At 34.6% G+C, this 26527-nt stretch overlaps 1 protein-coding gene across 2 annotated transcripts; it reads left to right on the top strand.

The window, feature by feature from the left end:
• Positions 1-25618, top strand: LOC136028936 (programmed cell death protein 2-like). 2 transcript variants are annotated; one of them, XM_065706918.1, is made up of 5 exons: positions 1-56; positions 9367-9890; positions 12591-12752; positions 22616-22827; positions 25438-25618. In XM_065706918.1, the coding sequence occupies exons 2-5, from the start codon at positions 9371-9373 to the stop codon at positions 25594-25596; spliced, it is 1053 nt and encodes a 350-aa protein (XP_065562990.1). In that variant the 5' UTR covers positions 1-56; positions 9367-9370; the 3' UTR covers positions 25597-25618. The 2 variants fall into 2 exon arrangements, with proteins under 2 accessions (XP_065562990.1, XP_065562991.1); XM_065706919.1 differs by lacking the exon at positions 1-56 and adding an exon at positions 814-932.
• Positions 25619-26527: the final 909 nt, after the last annotated feature.

Raw genomic sequence — 26527 nt, forward strand, 5'->3', positions numbered from 1 at the left:
CGAAAATGTAGTAATATATTTGAAAATAGATAAGCGTGGACGTTTCTGACAAATAAGTAAGCACAATAAACCGTATAATTCAAGATTGTGTTAATATTTTTGGAAGTAAATGAATCAGGGAAATGAATATTTGGTAAAATTCTTGTTTAGTGACTTTTGACTATCTCGGAAAGGGGTTAGGTTAGGGAAATGAAATTTTCAGGGATGTGGCTAAAGGCTAAAGTATGTCACCAGAAGGTAATTTGAAATGCCCACCTCTACTCCTTCTCCCTCTAGAGGGTCCTACCTTTAAAACATGTGTGTTATAAAAATTAAACCTTGCAAAATAGATCTTCTGCTTGAATTAAGTAGGATAGCCTACAATAAATTTGTTTTTGGCTTCACAATTTTGCTCAATCCCAATTTATAAGGTTTTAAAGATATTCAAATACTTTCCCTAAATTTTGAAAAAAAATTGATATGGCTCAGAATTCTATTCCCAGCTTCACAACTTTGCTCAATCCCAATTTAGGCTATAAGGTTTTAAAGATATGCAAATACATTTCCTAAATTTTGAAAAAAAACTTTGATATGGCTCAGAATTCTATTCAAATAACATAAATTGCATTTTCAGAACTAAAGGCAGAGACAAGAAACTGGTAACTGAAAAATAAACTTCAGGGCCATCTAGAGGGAGAAGGAGTAGAGGTGGATACTTCAAAATACCTTCCTGGGATATACTTTAGCCTATCGACCCATCCCTGAAAGTTTCATTTTCCCAACCCTATCCCTTTCTAAGATAGCCTAAAGTCAATAAACTAGAATTTTACCAAATATTAAAAATTTTGACCTTAGACCTGAATTAGTTTATAGTGTATTATTTGTTGTGGCTATTATATATTATATTATTAGGTGTGGCTCTTGAGGTGTTTCAAGCAGGCAAAACAAGCTAAGTATGTCTACTTCTGTATTAACAGCATTGTTTATAATAGGCCTAAGTATTCTTCTTAATTTAAATTCTCTTAGGTGTTTTCTATAATGTCTGGCTTGTGAGGTGTTTCAGACAGGCCAAACTAGCTATTTAGGTCTGCTTCTGTATTAGGCTACTAGTATTGTTTGTAATAAGTATTCCTCTTAATTTAAATTCTCTTAGGTGTTCTCTATAAGGTGTGGCTTGCAAAGTGTTTCAAGTAGGTCAAATTGGCTATTTAGGTCTACTTCTTTGTTACTAGCATTGTTTGTAATAAGTATTCTTCTTAATTTAGATTCTCTTAGGTGTTTTTTATAAGGTCTGGCTTATGAGGTGTTTCAAGCAGGCCAATTTGGCTATTTAAGTCTGCTTCTGTATTACTAAGTATTCTTCTTAATTTAAATTCTCTTAGGTGTTTTCTATAAAGTCTGGCTTGTGAGGTGTTTCAAGCAGGCCAATTTGGCTATTTAAGTCTACTTCTATATTACTAGCATTGTTTGTAATAAGTGTTCTTGTTAACTTCAATTCTCTCAGGTGTGTTCTATGAGATGTTTGAAGCAGGTCAAACTAGCTATTTAAGTCTACTTCTCTATTACTAGCATTGTTTGTAATAAGTTAGTTAGTAAATTATTTGTTAATTATGGTAGGTTTAGTAGAGGACAACAGATAGGGGAACATCCTACAGATAGGTAAGGTACTTCCATAGGAGGCACAGACCTAGGGGGACCTTGTCCCTGGGGGTCCATAATAGAAAATGGGCCACTGTTGCCCAGAGCCATAAATACAGATAGAGGAGGAAGAACAGCCCTCAAATGTACACCCGATAGGGCCCACTGGTGTGTCAACATGTTCCAAGGGTTACAAAGCTTTTCCTAGTCATGGGTTAAATTGCATTGGTGATGCAGAACACCCTTGTGGGAGGATCCTCTATAGGAGGACAACTGTGGCAGGGCATAAGATCCAGATCTATAGACAATGGTCTCTGCAAAGGGCTGCCTCAATCCTTATGGGGTACCTGCAAGACTAGGGACTGTATCGTCAACTTTTCCTGCTTGAGGAGTGGCACCCCTTGAGGAATTTATAGCCCAGTAAACAATACAGCATTTGCATGGGACTCTGATTGTTGGATATTTCTTCTGGGCTTGGTTGGTTTTGATGGGTGTTTTTGGGCCAAAAAACCTCTTCTTAGCTAATTTATCTACTATGTGTTGTCTCCCTGTAGTAGCATAATATTTGTAGGTATGAATATATGATGAGTCAGAGGTAATAGGCATGGGATTGTCAGTGCAGGATTTTGACTCTTGTTGATAGATGAGTGTTGCCAAATGCTGAGAAATATGTTGTGACCAAGATGGACCTAGGATTACACAATGCCTCTTATCATACTGGAGGTCCCAGGGACTTCTTGCTGTCTGGTTCTAAGCTGGCTTGAGTAATGTGGTGTTGGTCCCCTTCCTGCATTGGTACCTGGGATCATTGCTTTTCCTGAGGCCAAAATAATTTCAATAATTTATAAATTAGAACTAGGAATGTTACAACTTTAAAAAATGACTATTGTATTGACATTTTGACTGACAAATTTAGATGGTTTTAACTGGACTTAATGGGAGTTTCAGAAACTCATATCCCAGGAGTAGGAAGCATGAAATTAGGTGATACAGAATTTGTTTACTCAGCCAGGAAGGATGGGGTACATAGGCAGGGAGTAGGGCTCATGATGAATAAGAAAGCTGCTAAGTCTTGTTTATACTTGTAAGGTATTGTTTATACTTGTAAGGTATTGATAATAGAATACTAATTGCTCATTTTATGACTAAAAAGTTCAGGGTATCAGTTATAGTAGTATATGCACCTGCTGAACTGACTGGCAGAGATCCTAGTGACTCAGATGAATTTTACTTACAGTTACAGGAGCAAATAGACCAGGTAGAAATATAGTGTTTTTACTAGGAGATTTTAATGCCCAAGTTAGTAGAAACAGGGGTAGATGGTATCCTAGCCTTTGTATATTAGGTGTAGGAAAAGGAAACAGTAATGGCTACAGACTTTTGCAATTTTGTAGGTGTAACAACCTAATTATAACCAATACAGTGTTTGGTCATAAAATGACACATAAGTTGACATAGTATTCATGTGATGGTAAGACAGCAAACCTTATTGATTATGTTATATAAACTGAAGACTAGCAGGATCAATACAAGATACTAGGGTATATAGGAATACTGTTATTGATGTTAAAAGTAAAGATTACCATCTAGTAGTGTTTAGGGTTAATTTAAAGCTGAAATTTTGGAAGGGTCACTACCTTCCAGGAAGTTATGATGTTGGTAGACTCCAGGATGAAATTTGAGAGAAACTTTCCAGGAACAGTTGAATACTAAACTTGAGAGTTTAAAATTTGACAATGTGGAAGATAGATGGAGTAATTTTTGAAATACAATTTGTGAAGTTGCTGATGGTTTCTTAGGGAAGAAAGCTACTACTACAACTAGGAATGTTAGTGAAAAAGCTTTATGTTTAATAGAGAGTAGAAGGGAATTGTACAAGAATTATCTGAGTGATAGATCATATAAAAACAAAAGGAATGTAAACAAAGTGGGGAAACCATTAAAGTATGAACTAAGGAGGGATAAAATTGTCAAGGTTTTGGAAGATGCAGCTGTACATCATAATAGTAAAATATTATACTGGCATGTTAATAAATTGCAAGGCAGTAGTCAATCTTGACTTGTCCCAGTGAAAATAGGAATGGGGCCACAATTAGTGATAAGAAAAGAGTTAAAGAGAGAAGGGCAGAGCATTTTGAGAATGTGCTAAATCAAGATACAGTTACAGGAAAAATATAGAGGAAAATGAAAAAGTTTGTGATACCTTGAATGTGAAGGAAGATTTGTTTTGTGAGGAAGAATTAGCAACATTACTAAAAGGATTAGAGAAAATGATAAGGTTCTAGGTGCTGATAGTGTGGTAGATGAGTTTCTTGAATATGGTGGATTTGAGGTTATAAATAAGCTACTGAGGATTATGAATGTGGTTTTTGAAAAAGGGGAAGTACCTAATGATTTTAGGAAAACCTTATTTAAACCACTGTATAAGAAAGATGATAAGAGTGAGTGTTGTAATTGTTGAGGCATTAGTCTGGTCTCTATAGGTAGCAAATTACTTAGTAATATGATACTTTTTAGACTGAGAGATGCTGTAGACAAAGTTTTAAGAGAAGAATAGTGCAGGTTTAGAAAAGGTATAGGATGTTTCAACCAAAGTTTCCCTATTAGGTTAATAATTGAGAAGGGCCTTAGTTGTCAAACACCTTTGGTCCTCAGTTTTATAGATTATAACTAAGCATTTTATTTTGTGATAGAAGAGCTTTAGCAAAGGTCTTATCCTTATATGGTATACCAGACAAATATATTAAAGTGATTCATGCTATGTATGAGAATAATACTGCTGTGATTAAGGTAGGAAATGAGGTTAGCAGCTGGTTTTGTATTAGATCAGGAGCAGGGTTGTGTTCTATCCCACTTTATATAGATTATTTTGATGGACTTTGTCTTAAGGAGCACAGGAAAGGCAATGGGAAACCACTGAATCAAATGGGGGAGGGGGAACTCTCCTGGACTTAGATTATGCTGATAATTTAAGCATATTAGATGGAAGTGTGAGCAAAATGAATGAACTCTTAGACTTTTGTGAGTTCAGGGTTCTAGAATAGGCTTGAAAATTAATGTTATGAAGACTAAGTCACTAAGGCTAGGAATAAGTGAAGATGAAAAGGTGATGTTGAGTAACAAGAAGATTGATCAGGTGGGCAGCTTCACTAACCTTGGTAGTATTATTAGTAAAGATGGTGAGAGCAGTGAACATGTTAAAAGTAGAACAGCCAAGGCTCAGGGCGTTTTTTCACAGTTAAAAAAAAGTTTGGAAGAATAGCAAGATCAGTCTGTAGACCAGTATTAGAATATTGGAAGGTACAGTGATGACAGTGGTCAAATATGGATCTGACACATGGGTGCTCTGAAAAGCAGAAGAAGAATTAACTAAGTGTTTTCCAGAGAAATTACCTACAGATTTTTCTTGGTACCTGGCTGACTGTATTTCAAACAATAGGCTGTATGAAAAATGCAGATCAATCACACTTTTTAGGGCTATAATGAAAGAAAGGTTGAGATGGCTTGGCCACATTCTACAGATGAAGGATGACAGATTGCCTAAGATTGTCCTTTTTGGTCAACCCTCTAAGGCTAAATGGAAAGCAGGTTGTCCTTGTCAGAGATGGAAGGGTGTCATAAATAAAGATTTAAAGGAAATGGGAACTTCTTAGGAGGGTGTAAAGAGGGAGGCTCTGAATAGAAAGTGGCGGAGGAGGAGCATACATAGCTGTGTTGGCCTCAGGCCGTTTGGTGCTGTGGTGAGTTATTAGTAGTAGTATTAGTAGTACAACTATAGAAGCGAGAATAATGAGGACTTTTTTTCCAAGACCAACAAAACCTATTTGAATATTTCGGCCCTATATCTAAGGGCTGTTTTCAGCAAAAAAAAAAAATAAACAATAAAACACTTACAATAAAGTAGTTTTTTGGGAAAAAAGTCCTCATTATTTTTTCTTCTGTAGTTGTATCATGGAAAGGCAGTGTGTTCTTCATCATTATTTAAGTATTAGTAGTGGATATTATTTCTAAGCTAGCAAAGGATGCTTCACCCTAAATTTTTTTTCCAGCCTGAGAAAGTAGTTCTGAGCCTCCTGCAGGCCTAAAGAGCCTCTAGTTCTTTGATTTCCATATTTCATTTATCACTAGGCCTAGTAGACAGGTTTCAGACCAATATTTCCAAGAGAACAAGAATTTCCTAGGTTATATGGAGAAGGAAAATTAAGTGCTCTAGTACAGTGGCGTCCAGAGCTGTTCAAAGAGAGGGAGAGCAACCCTGGTATCCTGGATGGGGGTTTGGCCTACTTTGATCAAATTTATCTCTTTGATTTGACTGATTTCTGCTTAGATTTGAGTAAGGAGTGGGTGTTGTAATTAATTTTTCACTGGGTGCCACCTCGGCACCCAGGAATGGCTCTAGCAGCGTTCACGTCACCAGCCTAAATTTTCATAAAAATTCATTGGACAAATTTATGGTTAATGTCTAGCAGTTCTTCAGAAGGAGATATGCTAGAACAAAAAGAGAAACTTTTTAAAATTGCTGATTTTATGTTCATTTTTAGGGTCTTGTTGGAATGTTTGATAATTTTTCTCCAGCCTCCTCTAATGGTCCTATATAGCTCTAGGGTTGGCATTTTTTAAGTTAAGTTTTTATTATTTTTGAAATAATGTTGAGACATAAATGAGACACAAAATGGTGTGGCACAATTACCTTAAATTACATAAATCACAGCTCGGAGTGAAATAAGGACTTTTGATCCTGTTGAATCACTCCTTGTGATGACAGTTGCATACGTGGTTGATTAGATTCTGGTGCATCCCAGTCAAATCTCCACGGTTTGTCTCTCCACTCAGCATCCACACGGTGTTTGAATACATCTGTTAATTCAGCAGAAACAGTGTTCTCGTTGAGGTTGTTCCAGAGGTTCACAATCCAGTTCAAGAAGAAGCTACATCTTGCTCCAGTCCTTGCATGAACTTTGCGGATTTGTTTTGGGTGTCCTCGTGTTATGTGGGAGGGGTCAATTTCCAGGAGCTCATTTTCTTGATTGGTAGAGAGGACTTTGTGTGCCTGGATCATATCCCCCACGTTTCTGCCTGTAGCCTAAGAGGGGAGGTTGAGTTTCCTCAGCTCTTCACTGTAGGGCTTATTTTCCATACCGGCAATCAGTTTAGTGGCCCTTTGTTGGATTTGCTCAAGCACTACCTTATCCTTTTTGAATCGAGGGGTGGCCGGGATGGTCCCCACCTCAAAACATGGTCTTGCCAGTCCTTTGTAGAGCTTGGTGATTACATGTCTACTTCTGCTGGTAATGCTGTGTTTAATGATGCCTAGGGCTCTGCTAGCATTGGCTGAGATCTTTTGTGAGTGGGAGCTGAATTTCAACTGGGAGTCTACAATAACCAAGGTCTCTCTCCCCCTGAACATGCTCCAGTATGTTGTGACTCCCAGGGTTTTGGGTCATTTGGTATTGTTGCTGGAGGTTGTTGTGTCCAAAGTGTATGACCTTGCATTTTTCAGCGTTGAATTCCAGCAACCATCTTTTGAACCAGGAGCACATGTGGCTGAGATCAGTTTGGAGGGATTGGCAGGCAGAAGGGGTATTGGCAGGACCTACGAGTTTTGAATCATCCGCATAGAGACTGGTTTTGTTGCTGGTGGTAAGGGCTAGCTCATTTACGTATATATTGAACAGGGTAGGGCCCAGGACACTGCCCTGGGGGACCCCGCTGGTGACTTTGACTTCATCAGAGAGTGCGTGACTGTTTGGTCTAGTGGTCACTTTCACTTGCTGCGTTCTGTCCCTCAGAAAACCCTCGATCCAACTGGTCACTTTTGGACTAAGAGACAGGGTGCATAGCCTGTGAATGAGGTAGCAGTGAGAAACTTTGTCGAAAGCTTTGGCTAGATCCAGCAGGAATGTATCCACTGGTACTCCTTTTTCAAGTAGGTCAGTTACAAGACTGTAAGACTCAAGAAGGTTTGTATCCACTGATCTCTTAGAACGAAAACCATGCTGGGTGCTGCTGATGAGTGAGTTAGCCTCAAGATGGTTAATGATGTTTTTGTTGAGAATTCTCTCCATAACCTTGCATGCCACACAGGTAAGGCTGATAGGTCTATAGTTTGCTGCTGAAGTTTTGCTACCCTTCTTATGAATTGGGATGACTATTGCCTTCTTCCAATCCCTTGGAAGCTTTTCTTGTGTTAGCGACAAGCTAAATAATTTTACCAAGGGCGCTGAAATAGCAGGGCTTAGTTCCTTCAGCAGTCGTGGACTTTGCAGGCTGTGTGGCAAAACTAATCCATCAAAAACTAATAAATACAATTATTTTCAATATGTTGATAATGCAAATTTCTTCTGTAAAAAAGTAACATAACGTTTGATGAAATCTGATTAAAAAAAAAGAAAAGAAAAAAAAAACAAGGAAATAATGTAATGCATCATATAAAACACACTGTTTATTATTGACTTATCAAGAACAGAAGAACTGTCTTGTAAAATTGTAAAAAAAAATCTACTCGAATTTTTATAATGTTGGCTTTCTGTAGATTTATTTCTGCACCCTGAGCAAAATTAGTGTTTTTTTTTTTTTTTTTTTTTTTTTTTTTTTTTTTAAGTTCACATAATGGAAAAGTTTCATTTCTATAGACCTACATTTGGACAATTGAAAACTATACACCTGGTACTTGACAGCACATTGTTACTTGAAACATTTGCAATACCGAAACAAATTGATAGAACTGTCATCTTAAACCCAGCATCCTGCAAATCCTTCAAGGTGATCTCTTTGATAATACAAGAAAGGAAATATTTGAATCTAATGCAGATCCAGATATACATTTATACCGATATACATACTTTGTGCAGCATCTCTTAAGCCCAAAAAGTATCATCTTACTAAGTAATTTGCTTTTTACAGAAATCAAGCTAATGCTTCTATAATTAGCACACTAACTCTTATCACTTTTCTTGTACAACAAGTTCATGAGCTGATTTTTACAACAAGTTCAGGACTTATCCTGTTTTGACTACAAATTTTCACTGGTCACCTGTTTGCTTCTAATCTTGCGGATTAAAAGTCTTTGCATGGTTCTGGTTACAACAAGATAGAAACTGCTCACCTTTCTACTAAAAGTTGGTGGTGGAAGAGGAAAAGGTGTTTTGGAGGGGCTGTGGACCCAATTTATGTCTCTAGTCATAAATATTGAAATTTAAGTGAACGATCCTGGATTGAGTAAGGTGTAGGCTAACATGCCACCTTTTCAACTAGTATGCATTGTAAAGAATGGGTCATTTGCATAATTTAGGATCGTAGCTCTTGGGGCTCCAGATATCATTGAACCACCTTAGGAAAATTTTGTACCTTTTGATTATTCTGAGTGAAATGACTATCTCAATATTTTGGTTCAGTCCCATGGGGAAGAGTCTACTAGGACGTCCGTGAGCAACAAGGGCATGGGAGGAGGCTGTTGCCCTTCTGGTTGGTTTTGGCCTTTAAAATGAGCAGTAGAAATCAGAATTTATGATCAAATGAGCCCATCTTCATTTTCCTTAAATTATTTATTCTATATGAATCACTTTTCTCTGTAAATGTGCTGGTTGCTTATATACCCATTAGAGGACCACTTAGGAGCTGTGTGAATTAATTTTCCAAAAAGATTCCAAAACATTCATTCTTGTGGGATGAAATAGAACCTGAATTGTGCAGTTTTCTTTTCTACAATTTGTTTTTTCTAACTTTTTTTTCTGTATTTTTTACTTCTAGCACAATGTCTTATGGTGAGGGTGCTGAACTGGGGTTTTGTGAAGAAGCTGAAAGCTGGAATCTTTTAAGTCGCTATTTGCCATCCAAGGTTGGAGGAAAACCATCTTGGCTAGACTTAAAAAATATACCTAAATCTAGTGATTTGAAATGTTTAAATTGTGGAAAGGGATTAGCATTTTTACTTCAGCTATATGCCCCTGTTGATGACAGTAATGGGGAACCAGTGAAAGCCACCTGCTACCATAGGACTGTTTTCGTTTTTTGTTGCAAGGAGTGTGGTAAAACATTCAAGACCTTCCGTTCTCAGCTTCCTCAAAGAAATGAATTCTACCCTCCTGAAGACCCTGAAGATAGAGAAAATTGGCACCCAGAAATTATTGTTGATAAATTCACAAAAGTATGCAGCTACTGTGGATGTGGGAGCATGTCTGTTTGTTCAAAATGCAAGAAACGATCCTACTGTGGAAGGGAACACCAAATTGCTGACTGGTCTAAACATAAGAAGTTTTGCCAAAATACTAATGGTAAGATTTCTCGGTTATATTGCTGTGTTTAACTCAGTCATCTTAAAAGCATCATTAGTTTTTTTTTATTATGGTTAAACCCTGAATGTGCAACTGCTTTTTAATTTTGTTTTGGAGGTTAAGTGAAAAATTAAAAAAAATTGACATTGTCTTTAATGTATAGCCTCAGTAGAAGCAATAATCCATGCTTGGAAAGCTTATTATTTCCTCAATATTCTTTTGATTTTTTTATTTTTTTAGTGAATAATATTAATTTTCAAAATTAATGAGAAGTTCGTTGTTCTTTTTTGTCTTTCAATTAATTCTATTATTTTTGTGGTAGTCCCAAATCTTAAGTTTGCTTTCATAAAGATGAAAGTACAGTTATCTTCTGCAAGTTGCTAGAAATAGGATGTACCCATGAGCTAAGGGGGCACTCTAGTGCCAATATATGATACATTAAATTTTGTTGTTGTTGCATTTTTACTTCTGTTCTGTTGCTGAGCTTAGAAGTTATTGCGTTGATAATCTTATTGAGTCTCACTCACATGTAAGGGTTAGGAAATTCTGCATGCACAGCATCGAAGTGGCGTCTGAGTACACCTTTCACAAATTCGCTTGACAATATTTGTGACTGCTTACAGTTTTATGAGGTAAACTTGAAGAGGGGTGTCCTCAAAGAAATTGTAGCCTAGTTAACACCATATCATAGCACTGAATTATTAGAACTGGTTAGTTCCTCTATTTAGGGTTTTTGTTGAGCATTTTTGGCTATTTAAGCTTCTTTTGCATTGCTATTTTGTGATAAACATCCTTCCAATTGTTGTATCATATTTGCAGGTATGAAACCATCAGGAATTAAAGATAAGGCTTTAGGGAAATGCCTGAGGAGGACATTGATAAAAGCATACCGCCATGTGTGGGGAACCAAATACTGACCAAGATGGACCCCTACTTGACATGTACTCCTTGACATTGCTAGGCCAAGCTATCTTGGCATGTTCCCAGCCAGTCTATTGTGACCCTACAGACTAAAAACACTGTGATGAACTTGAGGACGTGTACGAACTCTCTTTGATTGGGAAGAAACAAGCCGAACTCTGTGATTCCCCACTATCCACAATTACAGTGCAAATGCTGCCTATTTCCCAGCGTAATAGAATATACTGTCGGTCTAGATTTAATTGGATTCATTGGCATCAGCTGGTGGAGAGTTGCGTTACGAACTCTGACTTCAGCACAACTAGAAAAGAATTGGAGTTTTTTTTTTGGATTTGTTATCTCATAGCTGCAGGATTGAGCTTTAACGACGTTTTGAAAATTCAAGGAAAGTAGAACCAGTTATTTCGGAAGTGCTTTTGGCTTATTCCTTAGCAGGTGTAACTAATACTTTTACAACATCCCTTTATTCTATGGGTTTGCTCCCTTATACGTTTCCTTTTTGTTGATTATCCGATTGTACAAATCAGGTTATTCTTCTTGCTATTGTTCAAGAAGTGCAGAGGTGAACTTGGTATTCATAGTATACCAGTGTTGTTGACTGTGGCTCATGGCCTCCGGTTCGAAACTACCTGTCACAAGTTCTTCTTTCTCTAGGGAAGGTGATCCTTGAGGTAAATGTAGCAAAAAATTGGCATGGCTTTGTGATGTTTTGGTCTCTGGCAGCTTCGTGCTGTGAAGAATTTTGGTAGTTGTAGTAGCACTACAAAAAAAACCCTGTTTACTCTATTTTGACTTAGTTCACACTATTTATCGCTTAAAACGTAGCTAAATCGTTCACCACCCCTTTGGAAAAAAAAAAAATTGAAGTTGGCTCTTCAGTAAAATCTGATTAAAAATTTAGTTGTTTAGTGAGATTTAGCTATGGGCCCCCACTGCTTGGCAAAGACCAAACAACAGCCTTTTGTGACGGTAAATTTTGCTTTTTCTATGGAGAAGAAGAGTGCCCACAGACACAATTTTTATACATATTATGTTACCTACCATATACAGATAGATAAATAGATATATTAAAGAAAACAGATTCAATAATACAATGGTAAATCCCCACAAAGGCTCCATGGCTTGTAAGAGAGGGGTTTAAAAATCTCTCAACACTAAACTATTAAACATTTAAAGAAATAACATCTAGAACATTTACTCATCAAAAAAATAAAGAAAAAGAGACAGAAAGAAAGCGAGAAAGAGAGTTCATTTAAATATGATAAACTCTACTACTGAAACCAGAAAATACGGGACTTCACAGACCTGGTGAAAAAAAAACCTTAACTTTAACAGAGAGACAGTGGGCTGAATGTTTTCCCCTGGGGAGGTGGAGATTTGAAGAGCGAGAATGCTTAGCAAAACAACTTGTTGGCCAAAAGTTATGTCTTATGCTCTTACATCCACGAAAATACAATTCCATCTAGGATATCTGTGTGCAATTTCCATCTAGGATAATAATGGAAGGTTTGATACATCCAGGTGCGCTCAATTGTTGCATCATATTAAGTTGGAAGATAGGCAGTTAGAAGTGGGAAAGTTTGAAAGAAGAGGGAATTTAAGAATGTGTTAAAGAGACAAGGAAAGCTTTTGACATATGATAAGATTTTCATCTTTCCTCCCTCTTGCTTAGGAGCCTCCTTCTAAAGTAGTGCTGAAATAAAAAAAAATTCAAGATTTTCAAAATAAGTCAGGTCAAATTATACCAATAAAAGCAGTAATTGTCTTTCGAACTTTTAGGGAGTCAAACCAAAGAAGAAGAAAGCAGGAACGATTTTCTATTCCCAGAATTTAAAATAGTTATAGAAGAAGAAACTCTTGGTAAAGTAGAAAAAACAGTCAAATGCGAGTTGAATAGATTGAATGATTTGAAGAAAGAAGGAAAGGCTGGTATATTTGCCGGTAAGTAAGAACGTAGTAATTGATACAAAAAATACCGACGAGAAGGTTCAATCCAACGAACTAGCGCTACTTAAAAATTCTGAGATGGATTGATTATCCATCTCATCGATTATACCATTCGTGACAACTTTTATTTATGCTTTTTTTTTATTAATTTGAATTCCATGACTTTATCATAGGATGCAGAGTATTTCCTTTGGGAAAGGTGGCCGATTTTATTGTTGCGAAACCATCAGTACTATGTTTAAACAGAGTCTAGTAGCCCTACCCATTCTGGGCACTAAATTCAAGCTCTGGCATAAGTTATTCATCCATAATCTATATATACTAAATAGAGTTAATTGCTGATCGAGAGACATAAACAAGCAAAAAAAAAACTTTAGTGTACACTCTTTTGTGAAAACTTAGGGAAAATATTTCGCCCCTTTCCCTCAACACAAACTTTGAAATCCTCTTACCCCCTTTCAAACCCAAAAATTTTCCTTTAAGTTGTAACTTGATCTTCCAGCCGTATAAAACTTGTATTGAATTTTATTTGTTTGGCTTCAGGCTTCATGTATTGGTTATGTAACATCATACGATTTTTTTCGGATCTGAATGTTAATGACTGGCTCGAGTTACCGACATATTAGCATTAAGTACTGATTTGAAACTGCTGAGTGATGTTCAATAGCCTCTTCCTTCACACTAAATACAAAACGTGCAAAAATTTAATGTTTTATTTCATTAAACAGTGTTTTTAAAGATAGTACCAGGGATCAAGCCTCATTTGCTGAAAAGAAAGACTAATCTCTGTCTCTAATCTCTCTCTATCTAATCTTTATGTTTGTTGAATTCCTCCTATTTTGCATCAAAAACCGTTTTGTTAGCCTTTATAATATAGTTTAAAGGGCTTTGAAAGTTTGTGCAAAGATAGAATGGAAATGAAACATTTCAGGGGGGGGGGGGGCAAACACAACTTATAAGACGAACCAAAGTTTTTAATAACGGATGAATAAAGTTTGTATCAAAAACCGTTTTGTTAGCCTTTATGATATAGTTTGAAGGGCTTTGAAAATTTGTGCAAAGATAGAATGGAAATGAAATATTTCAGGGGGGGGGGCAAACAAAACTCATAAGACGAATCAAAGTTTTTTCTTACATGTATTCTTGTTACGTTTTTATGAGTCAGACAGAAATATCGGGGGGTATGATTAATAAGTTCTCTAAAATACAGTTAATATAGTTTGCTCTGGTCTCAATGAGACTGGGTTTCAAGTCGCCTCCTCTAAAACTAAGCTTCGTGTCTACAGTTCATCTTAACAACTTCCCGTTGCTATCAATGTCAATATATATTTTGTGGATTGCATTTTTATTTTTACTGTAATATACTGCGTTTTATTTTGTAACAAATTTAAAATGGCTATAAATTTTCACGTTTCAAATGTACTCGATTTTTCTTATTTTCAAGTTTGTTCTCGTATTTTTATAGCTTTCCCCCATTTTCTCCCTCAGAAATAATTTTTATAACTTTCGCAGCTATTTATAACTTAGCTGATTATTTCTGCCATTATTAGCCTATAATTTGACACACCGCAATGCTACAATATCTTATTCATGCTATTGATGTTAAAATCTAAAGGCAGTTATATAGGTAAATTGATATATTCTTAATTAAATTGAATAATAAACTCAATTCAGTATTCTGAGTATTTATGTTCTAGGTTGGTGAATATTTCTAAAAATTTGTCAAAAAGACATCTAATTATTATGTAATTCCTCTCTGTTGCGATCTTCCTACGTAAAAATACACCCCAGAGTATTTCACTATTAGTTCCCACAAGATATTAAACGTTGCTGTTAATCTATTAACGGAACAAATCTCTACAGTAAAGGAATTTGGAGGAAATCTTTAAATGAAGGATGAGATCAGAAAAAAAGGATGGGAAAGGATGAAAAATGTATTCTCCCTTGGTCCTTGTTCGATGGTGTAACACATTACCAACTTTATAATCAAGATATTTATTGAAACGCTGACGTATTTCTTCCTTTTATATTTTCACTTTTTAAGCATCTTGGCAAGAAGTTTTTAAATTTTCAAAATGAAGCATCTTTTGTATTAAATTTTTACGGGTCTAATTTCATTGTGTATATTAAAGACATACAAAATCCTCTTTCCTTAACGGAATTTTCCTCCCTAAGATTGGCCCAAAATATCCTGAAAAATTGAAAAGTTTAAAAATTTTTTACTTCGTTGGTACGAAAATTGAAGATGTTTAACTAGTAATTCTTGGCATTTTGATTTTAGCTGGGGGAATTATCGAACATATACGATGCCTCAAATTGATGTCTAGCAACCATGTTTTTCAATATCTCCCTCCAACCTTTATCCATTTATATTAAGATGATCCTTTCTTACTAGGCTGCTAGCTACCAATGCAATCCGGATATCTAGTTCCAAAATTTAAAAATATAGATATACACACACCACGGAATATAACAAAAAACTTGAGATGTTCAAAGCTGGTTTTGAAAGTTCAGAAATTAAAATTAAAAGTTCAGAAGGATTTTTTAGGTTAAGAAGAGGAATATATCTCCATTGTTGCCGTTTCGACATGCACTGCATTATAAACTTTTTAGCCAAAAACTTTAATAATGTGTAGGTGTTTTCCATCCTTTAGATTTTCGTATTTTGCAATAAATTGGTAACTAATGTTAATATTTTTTGAAGGGTGGTTTTCTGAAGCCTACTAAAGACGTAGAAACTTACTTAAAAGAGTTGTGTTTCCGTTTAGAGATCTTTTATAACTGGGAAGGGCTGCTAAATGGTTCTTGTAAAAATACGGGCTAAATTTAACTAAGTAGGCTTTATTAAAGATACAGAAAATATCTTATTCTTCGTGGATTTTTCCCCTGAGCTGACCCCTCGTCCCCAAAGCATATGGTTTGAATTTAACTATGTGAATTGAAAGATACAGGAAATCCCTTATTTTCGTAGAATTCTCCCTTGAGACTTCCCTATGATCCCGCTCCCCCAAAAAATGCCTAAGGTGACCGAAATTTCTTTTAATCTACACCATTAAAAATTAAGAAGAATCAGTTTAGTGATAAAGAGGAATAGGTCTTCCTTAAATTTTTCTTGTTTCGATATGAAATACATTGCAAACTTTTTAACAGAAATCTTTGATAATGTGTAAATGTTTCTATTTTTTGAATTTTGGTATTTTCGAAATAATCTAATCCTCAATATTAACAGTATTAACAGATCCTCAGTTTAACTTATTAAAGCATTTGTTGTGTTTTGTATTAAATAATATATAAATATTTATTAAAGGTTTTAGGTCTAGTTTAGTGAAGCGTATTAAAGACATAGAAACTTTAAAAAAAATTAGCAAACACTTTTGCAAACACTTTGTTTCCAAAAAAAGAGAATTATTTTTGCAAACATAAGGATTGACGTGTAAGGAGTGACGCGGGTCAATAGTAACGAAACTCTAAAAACCGGAATTTTCATACCAGTAGATATCATACAGTTCGTGGTAACGAACTGTAGTAACGAGCGACCCGGCTCAATAGTAAGCGAAACTCTAAAAACTGGAATTTTTATAACAATAGTTACATCAAAAGGATCGCATTTTAATGTTGATTTTGAATATATATAAGTTTGATTAAGTTTAGACTTACACGTCAAAAATTACGAACCTGAGAAAATTTGCCTTATTTTAGAAAACAGGGGGAAACACCCCTTAACAGTCATAGAATCTTAACAAAATTACACCATCAGATTCAGCGTATCAGAGAACCCTACAGTAGAATTTTAAAGCTCCTATCTTCAAAAATTTGGAATTTTGCATTTTTTGCCACAAGACGGATCACGGATGCGTGTTTATTTGTTTTTTTTTTGTTTTGTTTTTCCAGGGGTTATCGTATCGACCCAGTGGTCCAAGAATGTCATGTGAGGGCTCATTCTAACGGAAATTAAAAGTTCTGGTACCCTTTTTAAGTAACCAAAAAAATTGGAGGGCACCTGGGCCCCCTCCCACGCTCATTTTTTACGCAAAGTTACTGGATCAAAATTCTGAGATAGCCATTCTATTCAAAATAGTCAAAAAACCTGATAACTATGTCTTTGGGGGCGACTTACTCCCCCTCAGTCCCCGTGGGAGCGGCTACAAGTTACAAACTTTGACCAGTGTTTACATATAGTAATGGTTATTGGGAAGTGTACAGACGCTTTCAGGTTTTTTTTTTGGTTGTGGTGGAGGGGTTGAGGGGAGGGGGTTATTTGAGGGGGGCTTTCCACGGAGGAATTTGTCATGGGGAAGAAAATTTCCATGAATGGGGTGCAGGATTTTTTAGAATTTTTTTTTAAAGAACATTAAAAAAATAGATTTGAAAAAGTTTTTTCAACTGAAAGTAAGGAGCAGCCCTAAAACTTTAAACGAACAGAAATTATTACGCATATGAGGGGCTCACCTCCTAATACCCTGCTCTTTACGCTAAAGTAATTCTATTAGTTTCAACTATTTATTCTACGGCCATTGTGATTCAGGGGTCATTCTTGAGGAATTGGGACACAGCTTAAGCCTTAGTGTAAAGAGCGAGGTATTGACGAGGGTGTGACCCCCCTCATATACGTAATAAAAACATAGGAATGTAGAAGGTCGTTACGTAAGTTAATTCGTAAGTTACGTATATTTTTACTAATAAAAACGTTCGTAAAAAATTTAAAGTTTTAGTTGCCTTTTTAAATAACCAAAAAATTGGAGGGTAACTAGGCCTACTTCCTCCATCTTTTTTTCTCAAAATCGTCCGATCAAAACTATGAGAAAGCCATCTAGCCATAAAAATAAATTAATATGCGAATTTCGTTTTAATTATTCATATACGGAGAGCCAAAATCAAAAATGAAGAAAAAAACAAGTTTTTTTTAACTGAAAGTAAGAAGCGCTATTAAAACTTAAAACGAACAGAAATTACTCCGTATATGAAAGGGGCTGTTCCCTCCTCAACTCCCTGCTCTTTACGCTAAAGTTTTTTACTGTTTTAAAAAGTAGAATTGAGAGAAAGAGCCAAACTTTAGCGTAAAGAGCGGGGCATTGAGGAGGTAACAGCCGCTTTCATATACCGAGTAATTTCTGTTCGTTTTAAGTTTTAATATCGCTCCTTACTTTCAGTTAAGAATTTTTTTTTAATATCAAAAGAATTGGATATTCTTATCAATGGCTAAGAGCCTGAGAGAATTTGTATTATTTTTGAAAAAGGGAGTAAATAGCCCTTAAAAGTTGGAGAATCTTGATGGTAATCACACCATCAGATTCAGCATATCAGAGAACCTTTTTGTTGAGGTTTCAACCTCCTATCTGCAAAAATATGAAATATTGAAATTCTTTGCTGGATGAAAGATCATAGACGTGTGTTCATTTTTCTTCAGGGGCGATCGTATCGAACTAATTGTCATAGAATATTGGGATAGGGCTCATTCGAACAGAAATTAAAAGCTCTGGTGCTATCTTTTTAATTGATCAAAAAGATTCGAGGGTAACTAGGTCCCCTCTACCGCCCTCTTTTGCTAAAATCGTCTGATCAAAATTTTGAGATAGCCATTTTGTTCATCATAGCTAAAAGGTCCAATAACTATATCTTTTAGTATAAAATGACCCTCCACAGCCCCAGGGGAAAGGGTCTTACGTTATAAAATTGGCCCATTGCTTACGAATAGTATTCGTTATTAGGAAGTATGCATACATTTTTGGGTGGGGGATGAATTTTATGCAAGGGTTTTCTCCATGCGGGGATTTTTCAGGAGGTGCACTTTTCAGGAGAAATTTTACAGTGGAGGAACTTGCCATAATTCCTATACAAAATTGTTTTTATGACTTGGTTTCTCTTTTCTGTTTCATTTTTACGCATGGGGATGCTAAGGATAATTATCTGGGGTAAATTTTCACCTGGATTGAATTGCCTTGGGGATAATCCAGTGGAGAGGGGCATTTTTCTGGAGGTGCAGCCTGATTTCCCGCCGTCATTGAAAAAAGATCAGTAATTAAATAAAAAAAAGCAATTTTTTCAACTGAAAGGAAGGAGCAACATTAAAACTTGAAACGAACAGAAATTATTATGTATATGAAGAAGGTTGCCCCCTCTTCAACACCTGGTTCTTTACGCTAAAGTTTGAATTTTGTTGCAATTCTTTAAGATTGACTCCTGAAACACAAGGGTCTTTTCATTAGAACAACAAGAAACTCTTAAGAAAGTACCAAAAAACTATAGCGGAAAGAGAAAGGTGTTGAAGAGGGGGCAACCCCTCCACATACATAATAATTTCTGTTCGTTTTAAGTTTTAATGTTACTCCTTACTTTCAGTTGAATAAAAACTAGTTTTTTTATTTAATTTTTGTCGGGAATGGTTACCTAATGACTCTCGTAGGCTTGTAGTAACTTTAAAGGCGTTACGTCACGTGACTTGAATTTTAAAGGAGAGCGGAATACATAAAAAATGCATTACAAGTTTTTGCAAAGAAGCTTCTCGTCCCCACACTCAAGTTCCTCCTCCCCTCAAGATCCTCCTTGAAGAGCCGTAACACACAAGCCTTATATCTAAAGCTCTGATTTCTATCTATTTTTAAAATGACATAATTAGATGTATCGTATTTCGAATAATTAAACAACTTATCAATATCTTGATAACGAAATAAATAAGAGAAAAAAGACCATACAAATCGTCGTAACAGATTGGACTTTAAGATAATGGGCTATTACTCTCAGTTTGAGGAGCATTGTAATAAAACCTTCTAACTTGTATAAGCTGATCTGATAGTGTGTGTTTTGTATATTTTCAAAGACTGGAGGTTGAAACTGTGGGACATGGAGACTTGCCTAGTTCGAAGCCACTTAGCAATATTGCCAAAGAAGTAACGTTGATGCTAATGCTGTTTGGTTTAGTCTAAAATGGGATTTTAGTAAGCTAGCAGATTGTACGTTCAGTCAATGCTCAAAAAGTAGATGAGCTCAAATAAAAGTAGAAGAGTAGAAAGTAGAAGCAGAATAAAGAACAAATAATAGAACAAAATAGCAGAACAAATAAAGAATAAAGAAGTTGAATTAGAACAAATGAAAGTAGAAGTAGAAGAGATCAAATTAAAGTAGAAGAGTAAAAATTAGAAGTAGAATAAAGAACGAATAATGGAACAAAATAAAAGAACAAATAAAGAATAAAGAAGTTGTAGTAGAACAAATAAAAGTAGAAATCAAAGAAATCAAATAAAAGTAGAAGAGTAAGAAGTAGAAGTAGAATAAAGAACAAATAATAGAACAAAATAAAAGAGCAAATAAAGAAATTGAAGTAGAACAAATAAAAGTAGAAGTAGAAGAGATTAAATAAAAGTAGTAGAGTAAAAATTAGAAGTAGAGTAAAGAATAAATAATAGAACAAAATAAAAGAACAAATAAAGAATAAAGAAGTTGCAGTAGAACAAATAAAAGTAAGCGTAGAAGAGATCAAATAAAAGTTGAAGAGTAAAAAGTAGAAGCAGAATAGAGAACAAATAAATAAAACAAAACAAAAGAACAAATTAAGAAGTTGAAGCAGAACAAATAAAAGTAGAAGTAGAAGAGATCAAATAAAAGTTGAAGTGTAAAATGTAGAATAAAGAACAAATAAAAGAACATATAAGGAATAAATAAGTAGAAGTTGAACAAATAAAAGCTGAAGCAGAAGAGATCAAATAAAAGTAAGAGAGTAAAAACTAGAAGTAGTATTAAGAACAAATAATAGAACAAAATAAAAGAAACAATTAAAGATGTGGAACCAATCAAAGCAGAAGTAGGAAAGGTCAAATAAAAGTAAAACTAATAATTCAAGCACATCTTTACACTGATATTTTATTAATTTATTTATTAATTTTATTGATTTGTAATGCATTCTCTGTGCTTGAAGACTGAATTCCTTAAATAACTCCTACTGTCCTCCTACTTGGCGTGCTTTGGACAATGTTGCTGACTATTTTGCAACGAAATAAACGAGCATCGTCAAAATTAATTCAACTATTTTTTTTAATTTATTAGTTTTACTTTTAATTAATTAACCTTGTGTCCCCAAAGAAATAAAAAAACATAAAAAATAAAATATAAATATATAAATAATACAATATAATAAAATGAAAAATATAAATAATAGAGGTATAGTATATAAAATCAATTTAACTATTTATTTTCAATTTATTAGTTTTACTTCTAATTAATTAACCTTGTGTCCCCAAAGAAATAAAAAAACATAAAAAATAAAATATAAATATATAAATAATACAATATAATCAAATGAAAAATATAAATTATAGAGGTATAGAATATAAAATCAATTTAACTATTTATTTCCCCAAAGAGGTAAAAAAATTATAAATATATAAATAATATAATGTAATTAAATAATATAATACATTAAAAATATAAATAATAGAGGTATAAAATATGAAATTAATTGAATTATTTGTTGTCAATTTATTTGTTTTACTTTTAATTAATTAACTTTTGTGTCCCCAAAGAAGTAAAAAAAAAATAATAAAAAGAAAAAAAAAAAAAAAATCAGCCGTCACAAAATAATAAAGAAACAAATGGAGGGTTTTACCATTAGTGCGAAATGCTTTTTTTTAAAACTATAATTGTGTCCTTTAAATAGTTGGCTTACAATAGTGTTTAATAGTTGTATTTTCTGCGCCACTCCCTTTCTTCTTTTGTTCCTTCAAATTCTTGCATTTAGTGCCTAAATGTAAGAACACCCCAGAGTGTTTCACTGTAACTCCTCTGAGATAGAGAACATTGCTTTTAATCTGCTGGTAGAAAAAATTACTTCGGTAAAGATTTTCAGAGGAAAAAGAAGAATATTTTTCTTCTTTTCTGTTTTAGTGCTTAGTGTTTTGCCATCAACATGCAATAGATTAACATCTTTTTAGTAAGGACTCAAATTTTGTTTCGCTCTTACATTCTCCAGTATCGCCACGTTGGAAGAGCGCATATCTACCTAGATATCCTAGAGATAGTCTTGCTAGATATCCTGTACTTATTTCTTAGCAAAATTACAAGAAAGATTACAGAATAAATATTATGGTCGCATTTTTCTCGTGTTTCGGATTTCAATGGAATTGTGTTAGGGAAATAATTTTACTGGCCAGAGGAATGATTTTCTCATATCTTATCGGGAACAGAAGTGAAGTGAATAGTACCCACGAAACAACATTTTGTTTTGGTGATATAAAAAGTCCAGCTTCACAAGCAAAATTAACCTGCTGCCAGTACATACCTCTGTAGCTGATCATAAGGATTACATTTTTAAAAAATGATCCTACTGTGGATTCTGCAAACCAGAGAAACGAAATTTAACATAACCTGGTCAGAAACAGAAGTGAATGGTATAGTAAAAAATATGTACATTTTTATATACGATCCTACTTTACACACAGAGTTGAACGCCATAGAAACATAGTTGTGCCAAACTGAACTACAAATTTGCCAAACCTGGGAAGAAACAGAAGTAAATAGATTAGCCTCTTACGTAAATGTGTTTTTTTTTAGCAGCGATGTAAAATCTGGCTGTCGAAGTGAAGTTCACTTACTGTTAGAACCTACCTCTATGGTTGTCGATTGAGAATATGGATTTTTACTCATGATCCTACTTTAGGACCAGCGAAAAATATCATTGGGACATAATTCCACACAATCAGAAAAATGGAATTTTCATATTCAAATTGAAACAAAAGTGAATAGAATAGTTACCTTCATGAAGGCTTTTTTTCTGCACAGTGTAAAATGTAGCCTGCGAAGTGATATTCACTGATTTTCCGAACCTTATTCTACAGTTTTCATTGAAAAAATATTGTATTTTATAGACGATCCTACTGTAGATGCAGAGCTGAACGCTATCGGGACTTCAGAAGATAAACATTTTATGAAGTTTAAAGATCTAATCAAACACAATCAAGATCAAGTAATTAGGTACAACAAGGCGAAACCTCTTTGGGTCTCAGACAAAAACATCCCTAGTGAAATAGACATAGCTAAATGTCAGTATTGCGACGGCAAAAGAACATTTGAATTTCAGGTTAGTTGGTCTCTTGTTTATTCATTCAATAACCAACCTCAAATTTCGGATTGGGTAAGATGTTTTGTGATAGTTTTCTTTTTTTTTTTACATAATACCAAATTCAGTTTTATTTCAATTAATATAAATTTGTTTCGAGACATCAAAAAAAGAAAAATAATAAGAATATCCAAGATTGGAATCTTGGGCCAAAGCTAACTGGAATTATTGAAATTTATTTGTATTTTTTTATAGCTCATCACAAGCTATCCATAATACCGAAAGAAGTGACTAAATTGACTTTGCAGCTAGTTGAACGCTATCCTTATCAATCGTAGACATCGTGATGGATGAAACTTGAAACAGTATCTTATATGATCTAGATGGTATCATAAAGCTATCCGTAACTTTTCAGGGTCAAAATACCATAGATGACACTCTATAAAAAACAAACAAAAACGGTTTATCTATTCTCCAATTCTACTTTCGGATCGTAGTCCCAAGGAAAACATTTTCTTTATCGTAGATTTTTAGAATAACAGAGATCAATAAAAAGTTTTCGACGATAAACCACCAAAATGAGGGGTCCACCACCAATATTAGTCCATGGAGCTTAAGGAAAAGTGTCTTCTTTATACTGGAAAAAATAAAATGTTTTTAAAAAACATTTTAACCGAATATAAAATTTTGTTCTGTACTTAATTGCAGACATTACGTTTTGGGCCGGTATTTCTGAGAAAAAGACAATAATATTAGAACACACAGACAAATATTCCATTGAATACAGAAAACTGTAAGTTAATTCTTATTTTTTCATAACGTTCTTTCTTTGCTAAAGTTTTATTTAAATAAAAACCTGTTTAAATCTCAAGACGTGTTTTAGAAATATATAAATGCAAAGCAATGAATTTTGTATAGTTGAAAAGGCAAAACGCATGTCTTTCTTAAGTTTGAAGAGCCTTACAAATACAAAAAGACGCTTAAGTCGATAGTACTGTCATAAGTACAATTCCAGAAGCCTTCTGAAAGAATATTATGAAAGTAAGAAGAAGAGGAAGAAAAACATTAAACAGGGGGTAAAAGCTGGAAAAAATCCCCCGAAAATGTCAGTTTTTTCCCTCGAATTTTAAAGCTATTCAAACAGTTCTAGTATTGCTTTTTTTTCTAACAGGAATAGAGAGAGAGAGACGTAGGGAGCGGGGCTATTTACAGGGCCATATCCAAGAGGGTTACCTGATTCGACCCCCATCTCCCGAAACATTTCTTTGACCCGTAAATTGTTGTTAATAATGGAGGTAAAAAAGCTATTACTTCAGAAAACGAAACATCTTTCTCCGACTCGTAAATTAGTCTTAAAAGTGTGGGTAAAAAAAATTGATACAATTAGGCAAAGACCATGGGAAGTATCATTCTTTTGGAATTGTTTCTGTGTTTTTTCTTCATTCGTTGTTCATTCTTCTGCAATTATTCCGTATATAAGGGGGGCTGCCCCCCCCAAACCCTCGCTCTTTACGTTAAAGTTTGAATATGTGTCGCAATTCTATAAGAAAGACTTGTCTGTTTAATTTGAATTGGAAGTATTTTACAAGAACTTCAAGACTTAAGAGGAAAGAACAAGGGTTGAGGAAAAAACAAATGAAGAAGAAAATCTAGAAAATTATTTTTGATATATGGGATTCACATATTGTTTTGAGGGTTTTAGAGCACGTTGTGCTAGTTGGTAAAATTTTGTTTAAAGGAGACGTCCCAGACAAGGGGTTTTGAATATTGTTATCTTCTATAACAATTTTCCTTTATTTTCCCTCATAATTTGCTTTCTTTCTTAGTTTTAGCTCACTATGGCTCAAGGAGGTATGTTTAATGGAATAGTAATGCTGTAATAAGTATTGTATAACAGTGACCTCAAAAATAAACAAAATAGGAACTAATTAATTGAATGGAAGTAAATACATTCGAAGAACACGTTCCACATGTTATATAGCTTATTGGCTTTATCCCCTTCTCATAGCAATGTCTTGAAAAACATTTTTAGTAACCGCTGTGTGTCCAAAGCGAAAATGTTTTTAGCCGAATGCGAAATGTTTTACGCAAAGCGAAGTGTTAAGCGTTATTTTTACGGTAGGGTCATCTATAAAAAGATATGAATTTAAACTGTAGTAAACTGGATGAATAAAACTCTAGAGGAAAGTAGCATTTGTGTTTCGCTTCAGCGACATCATTTGACGATGCCCAAAAAACATGAAATGAGAAGCTATTTGGTTTATACGGAAATTAAAAATATCCGTTTTTTCTACTGACAGATTTGTGTTTAAATAAATAAAAGCTTCCTGTTGACTCACTAGTAGAATTTTGCTATTTGTATGATTATTATAGTAATTATTATTATATTTGTGCAATTATAATTTGTATAAAATTCTGTTATTTGGATAGATAGCGGAAAACGTTCCATGGAATGTGCCACTTGTCAGCTTGTGGTACAGAGCTTGCACTTCCTTTATAAGCACAAACCCTGTATCGCAGGGCTATAGTACTTCCTTTGTACATCTATTTCTACTTTTACCTTTCTTCTTCTAGGCTGGATATTTATTGGCCGACAATTTACTGTATTCACTGTCTTTTTGTGTATTTTAGGTTATGCCACAGCTTCTGAATAGTTTGAACCTTGATCCATTAAAGGACCCACTAGATTGGGGTACACTTGCTATTTTTACTTGTGAAAACAATTGCGATGAAGGTCCGAATTACAAAGAGGAGTTTATTTGGAAACAAGATTTTGTAAGTGAAACATAATAAATGTACATTCTGCCTCCTACATATGTCTATTTGTCTTATTTTGTTTTTTATTTGTTCATGAAGTGTAAATTTGTATTTCAGTTAAAATGATATTAGGATAACTTGAAATTTTACGTAAACCAGTTAAGAGTCGCAATTTTTGGCGCCTTGCCCCGGACCTTCATGTTCAAGAACTTTGAAATTTAAAAACTGGAAGACGTATTATTTCCCAAACAAGCTACATTTTAGTCTCCCAGAAATTCACAAAAAGGAGTTTTACTACCGCGTAATGACGCTTCTTGTAGCTCTTCACCTGTCAGAGTGGGAAAATGATTGTCCAAAGTTTTTTGTCCTCATATATGTGGGCAAAATTTTTAAATAAGAAATCAAGTCACCTTGCGGAATAGCTAAAAGTTTCGAGATAAAAAAGTCGTGATGCTGATTAATGAAAATGTAGGGGGGCAAGAAAATTTTTAGATTCTTCGTAATGAAGATAAATAAAAAACAACATCAAGCCAATATACCTAAAAAAGGGGGTAACCATAGATCTTTACTCTCTTATTTAGCCGCTACCGTAGCAACCATGATGTACTAGGTTGCAGCTACCTCTGCAACAACGATTAAAATTATTTTTTGTTATTTACAAAAGGAACTATATGTAGCAATAGCCTTTAAAATGAGGCACGAAACAGCTCTCTATGATGTTTCAGTGCACCGCTAGCTGCAGAGAAGGAGAAATGAAAATAGCTATGCTTTTGATGCAGAATATCGTGGTTTCAGCCACTTTCCTTGTTTTTGAAGTCTATGGATTTTCCTTGTTCTTTAAGCCAAAGGACTCTACGTTTCCTGTTTAGGGTTTTCGGACAAGGCGGTTCTAATGGTGTACTTTGTGTTTCAAGAGACCTGTGCTTTTTAATAGCTGTGAAAAAACAAGGCACAGGGGGTGACA

The sequence above is a fragment of the Artemia franciscana genome, chromosome 7 (assembly GCF_032884065.1).
Source record: "Artemia franciscana chromosome 7, ASM3288406v1, whole genome shotgun sequence".
NCBI classification, from domain to species: Eukaryota; Metazoa; Arthropoda; class Branchiopoda; order Anostraca; family Artemiidae; genus Artemia; species Artemia franciscana.

What these genes read in the sequence shown, in the direction of transcription:
- LOC136028936 (XM_065706918.1), top strand. Translation starts at nt 9,371, where the DNA reads ATGTCTTATGGTGAGGGTGCTGAACTGGGGTTTTGTGAAGAAGCTGAA. An exon ending in GTTTTGCCAAAATACTAATG is followed by an intron (nt 9,891 to 12,590) that starts GTAAGATTTCTC and finishes TCGAACTTTTAG; the next exon opens with GGAGTCAAACCAAAGAAGAA. An exon ending in AAAGAACATTTGAATTTCAG is followed by an intron (nt 22,828 to 25,437) that starts GTTAGTTGGTCT and finishes TGTGTATTTTAG; the next exon opens with GTTATGCCACAGCTTCTGAA.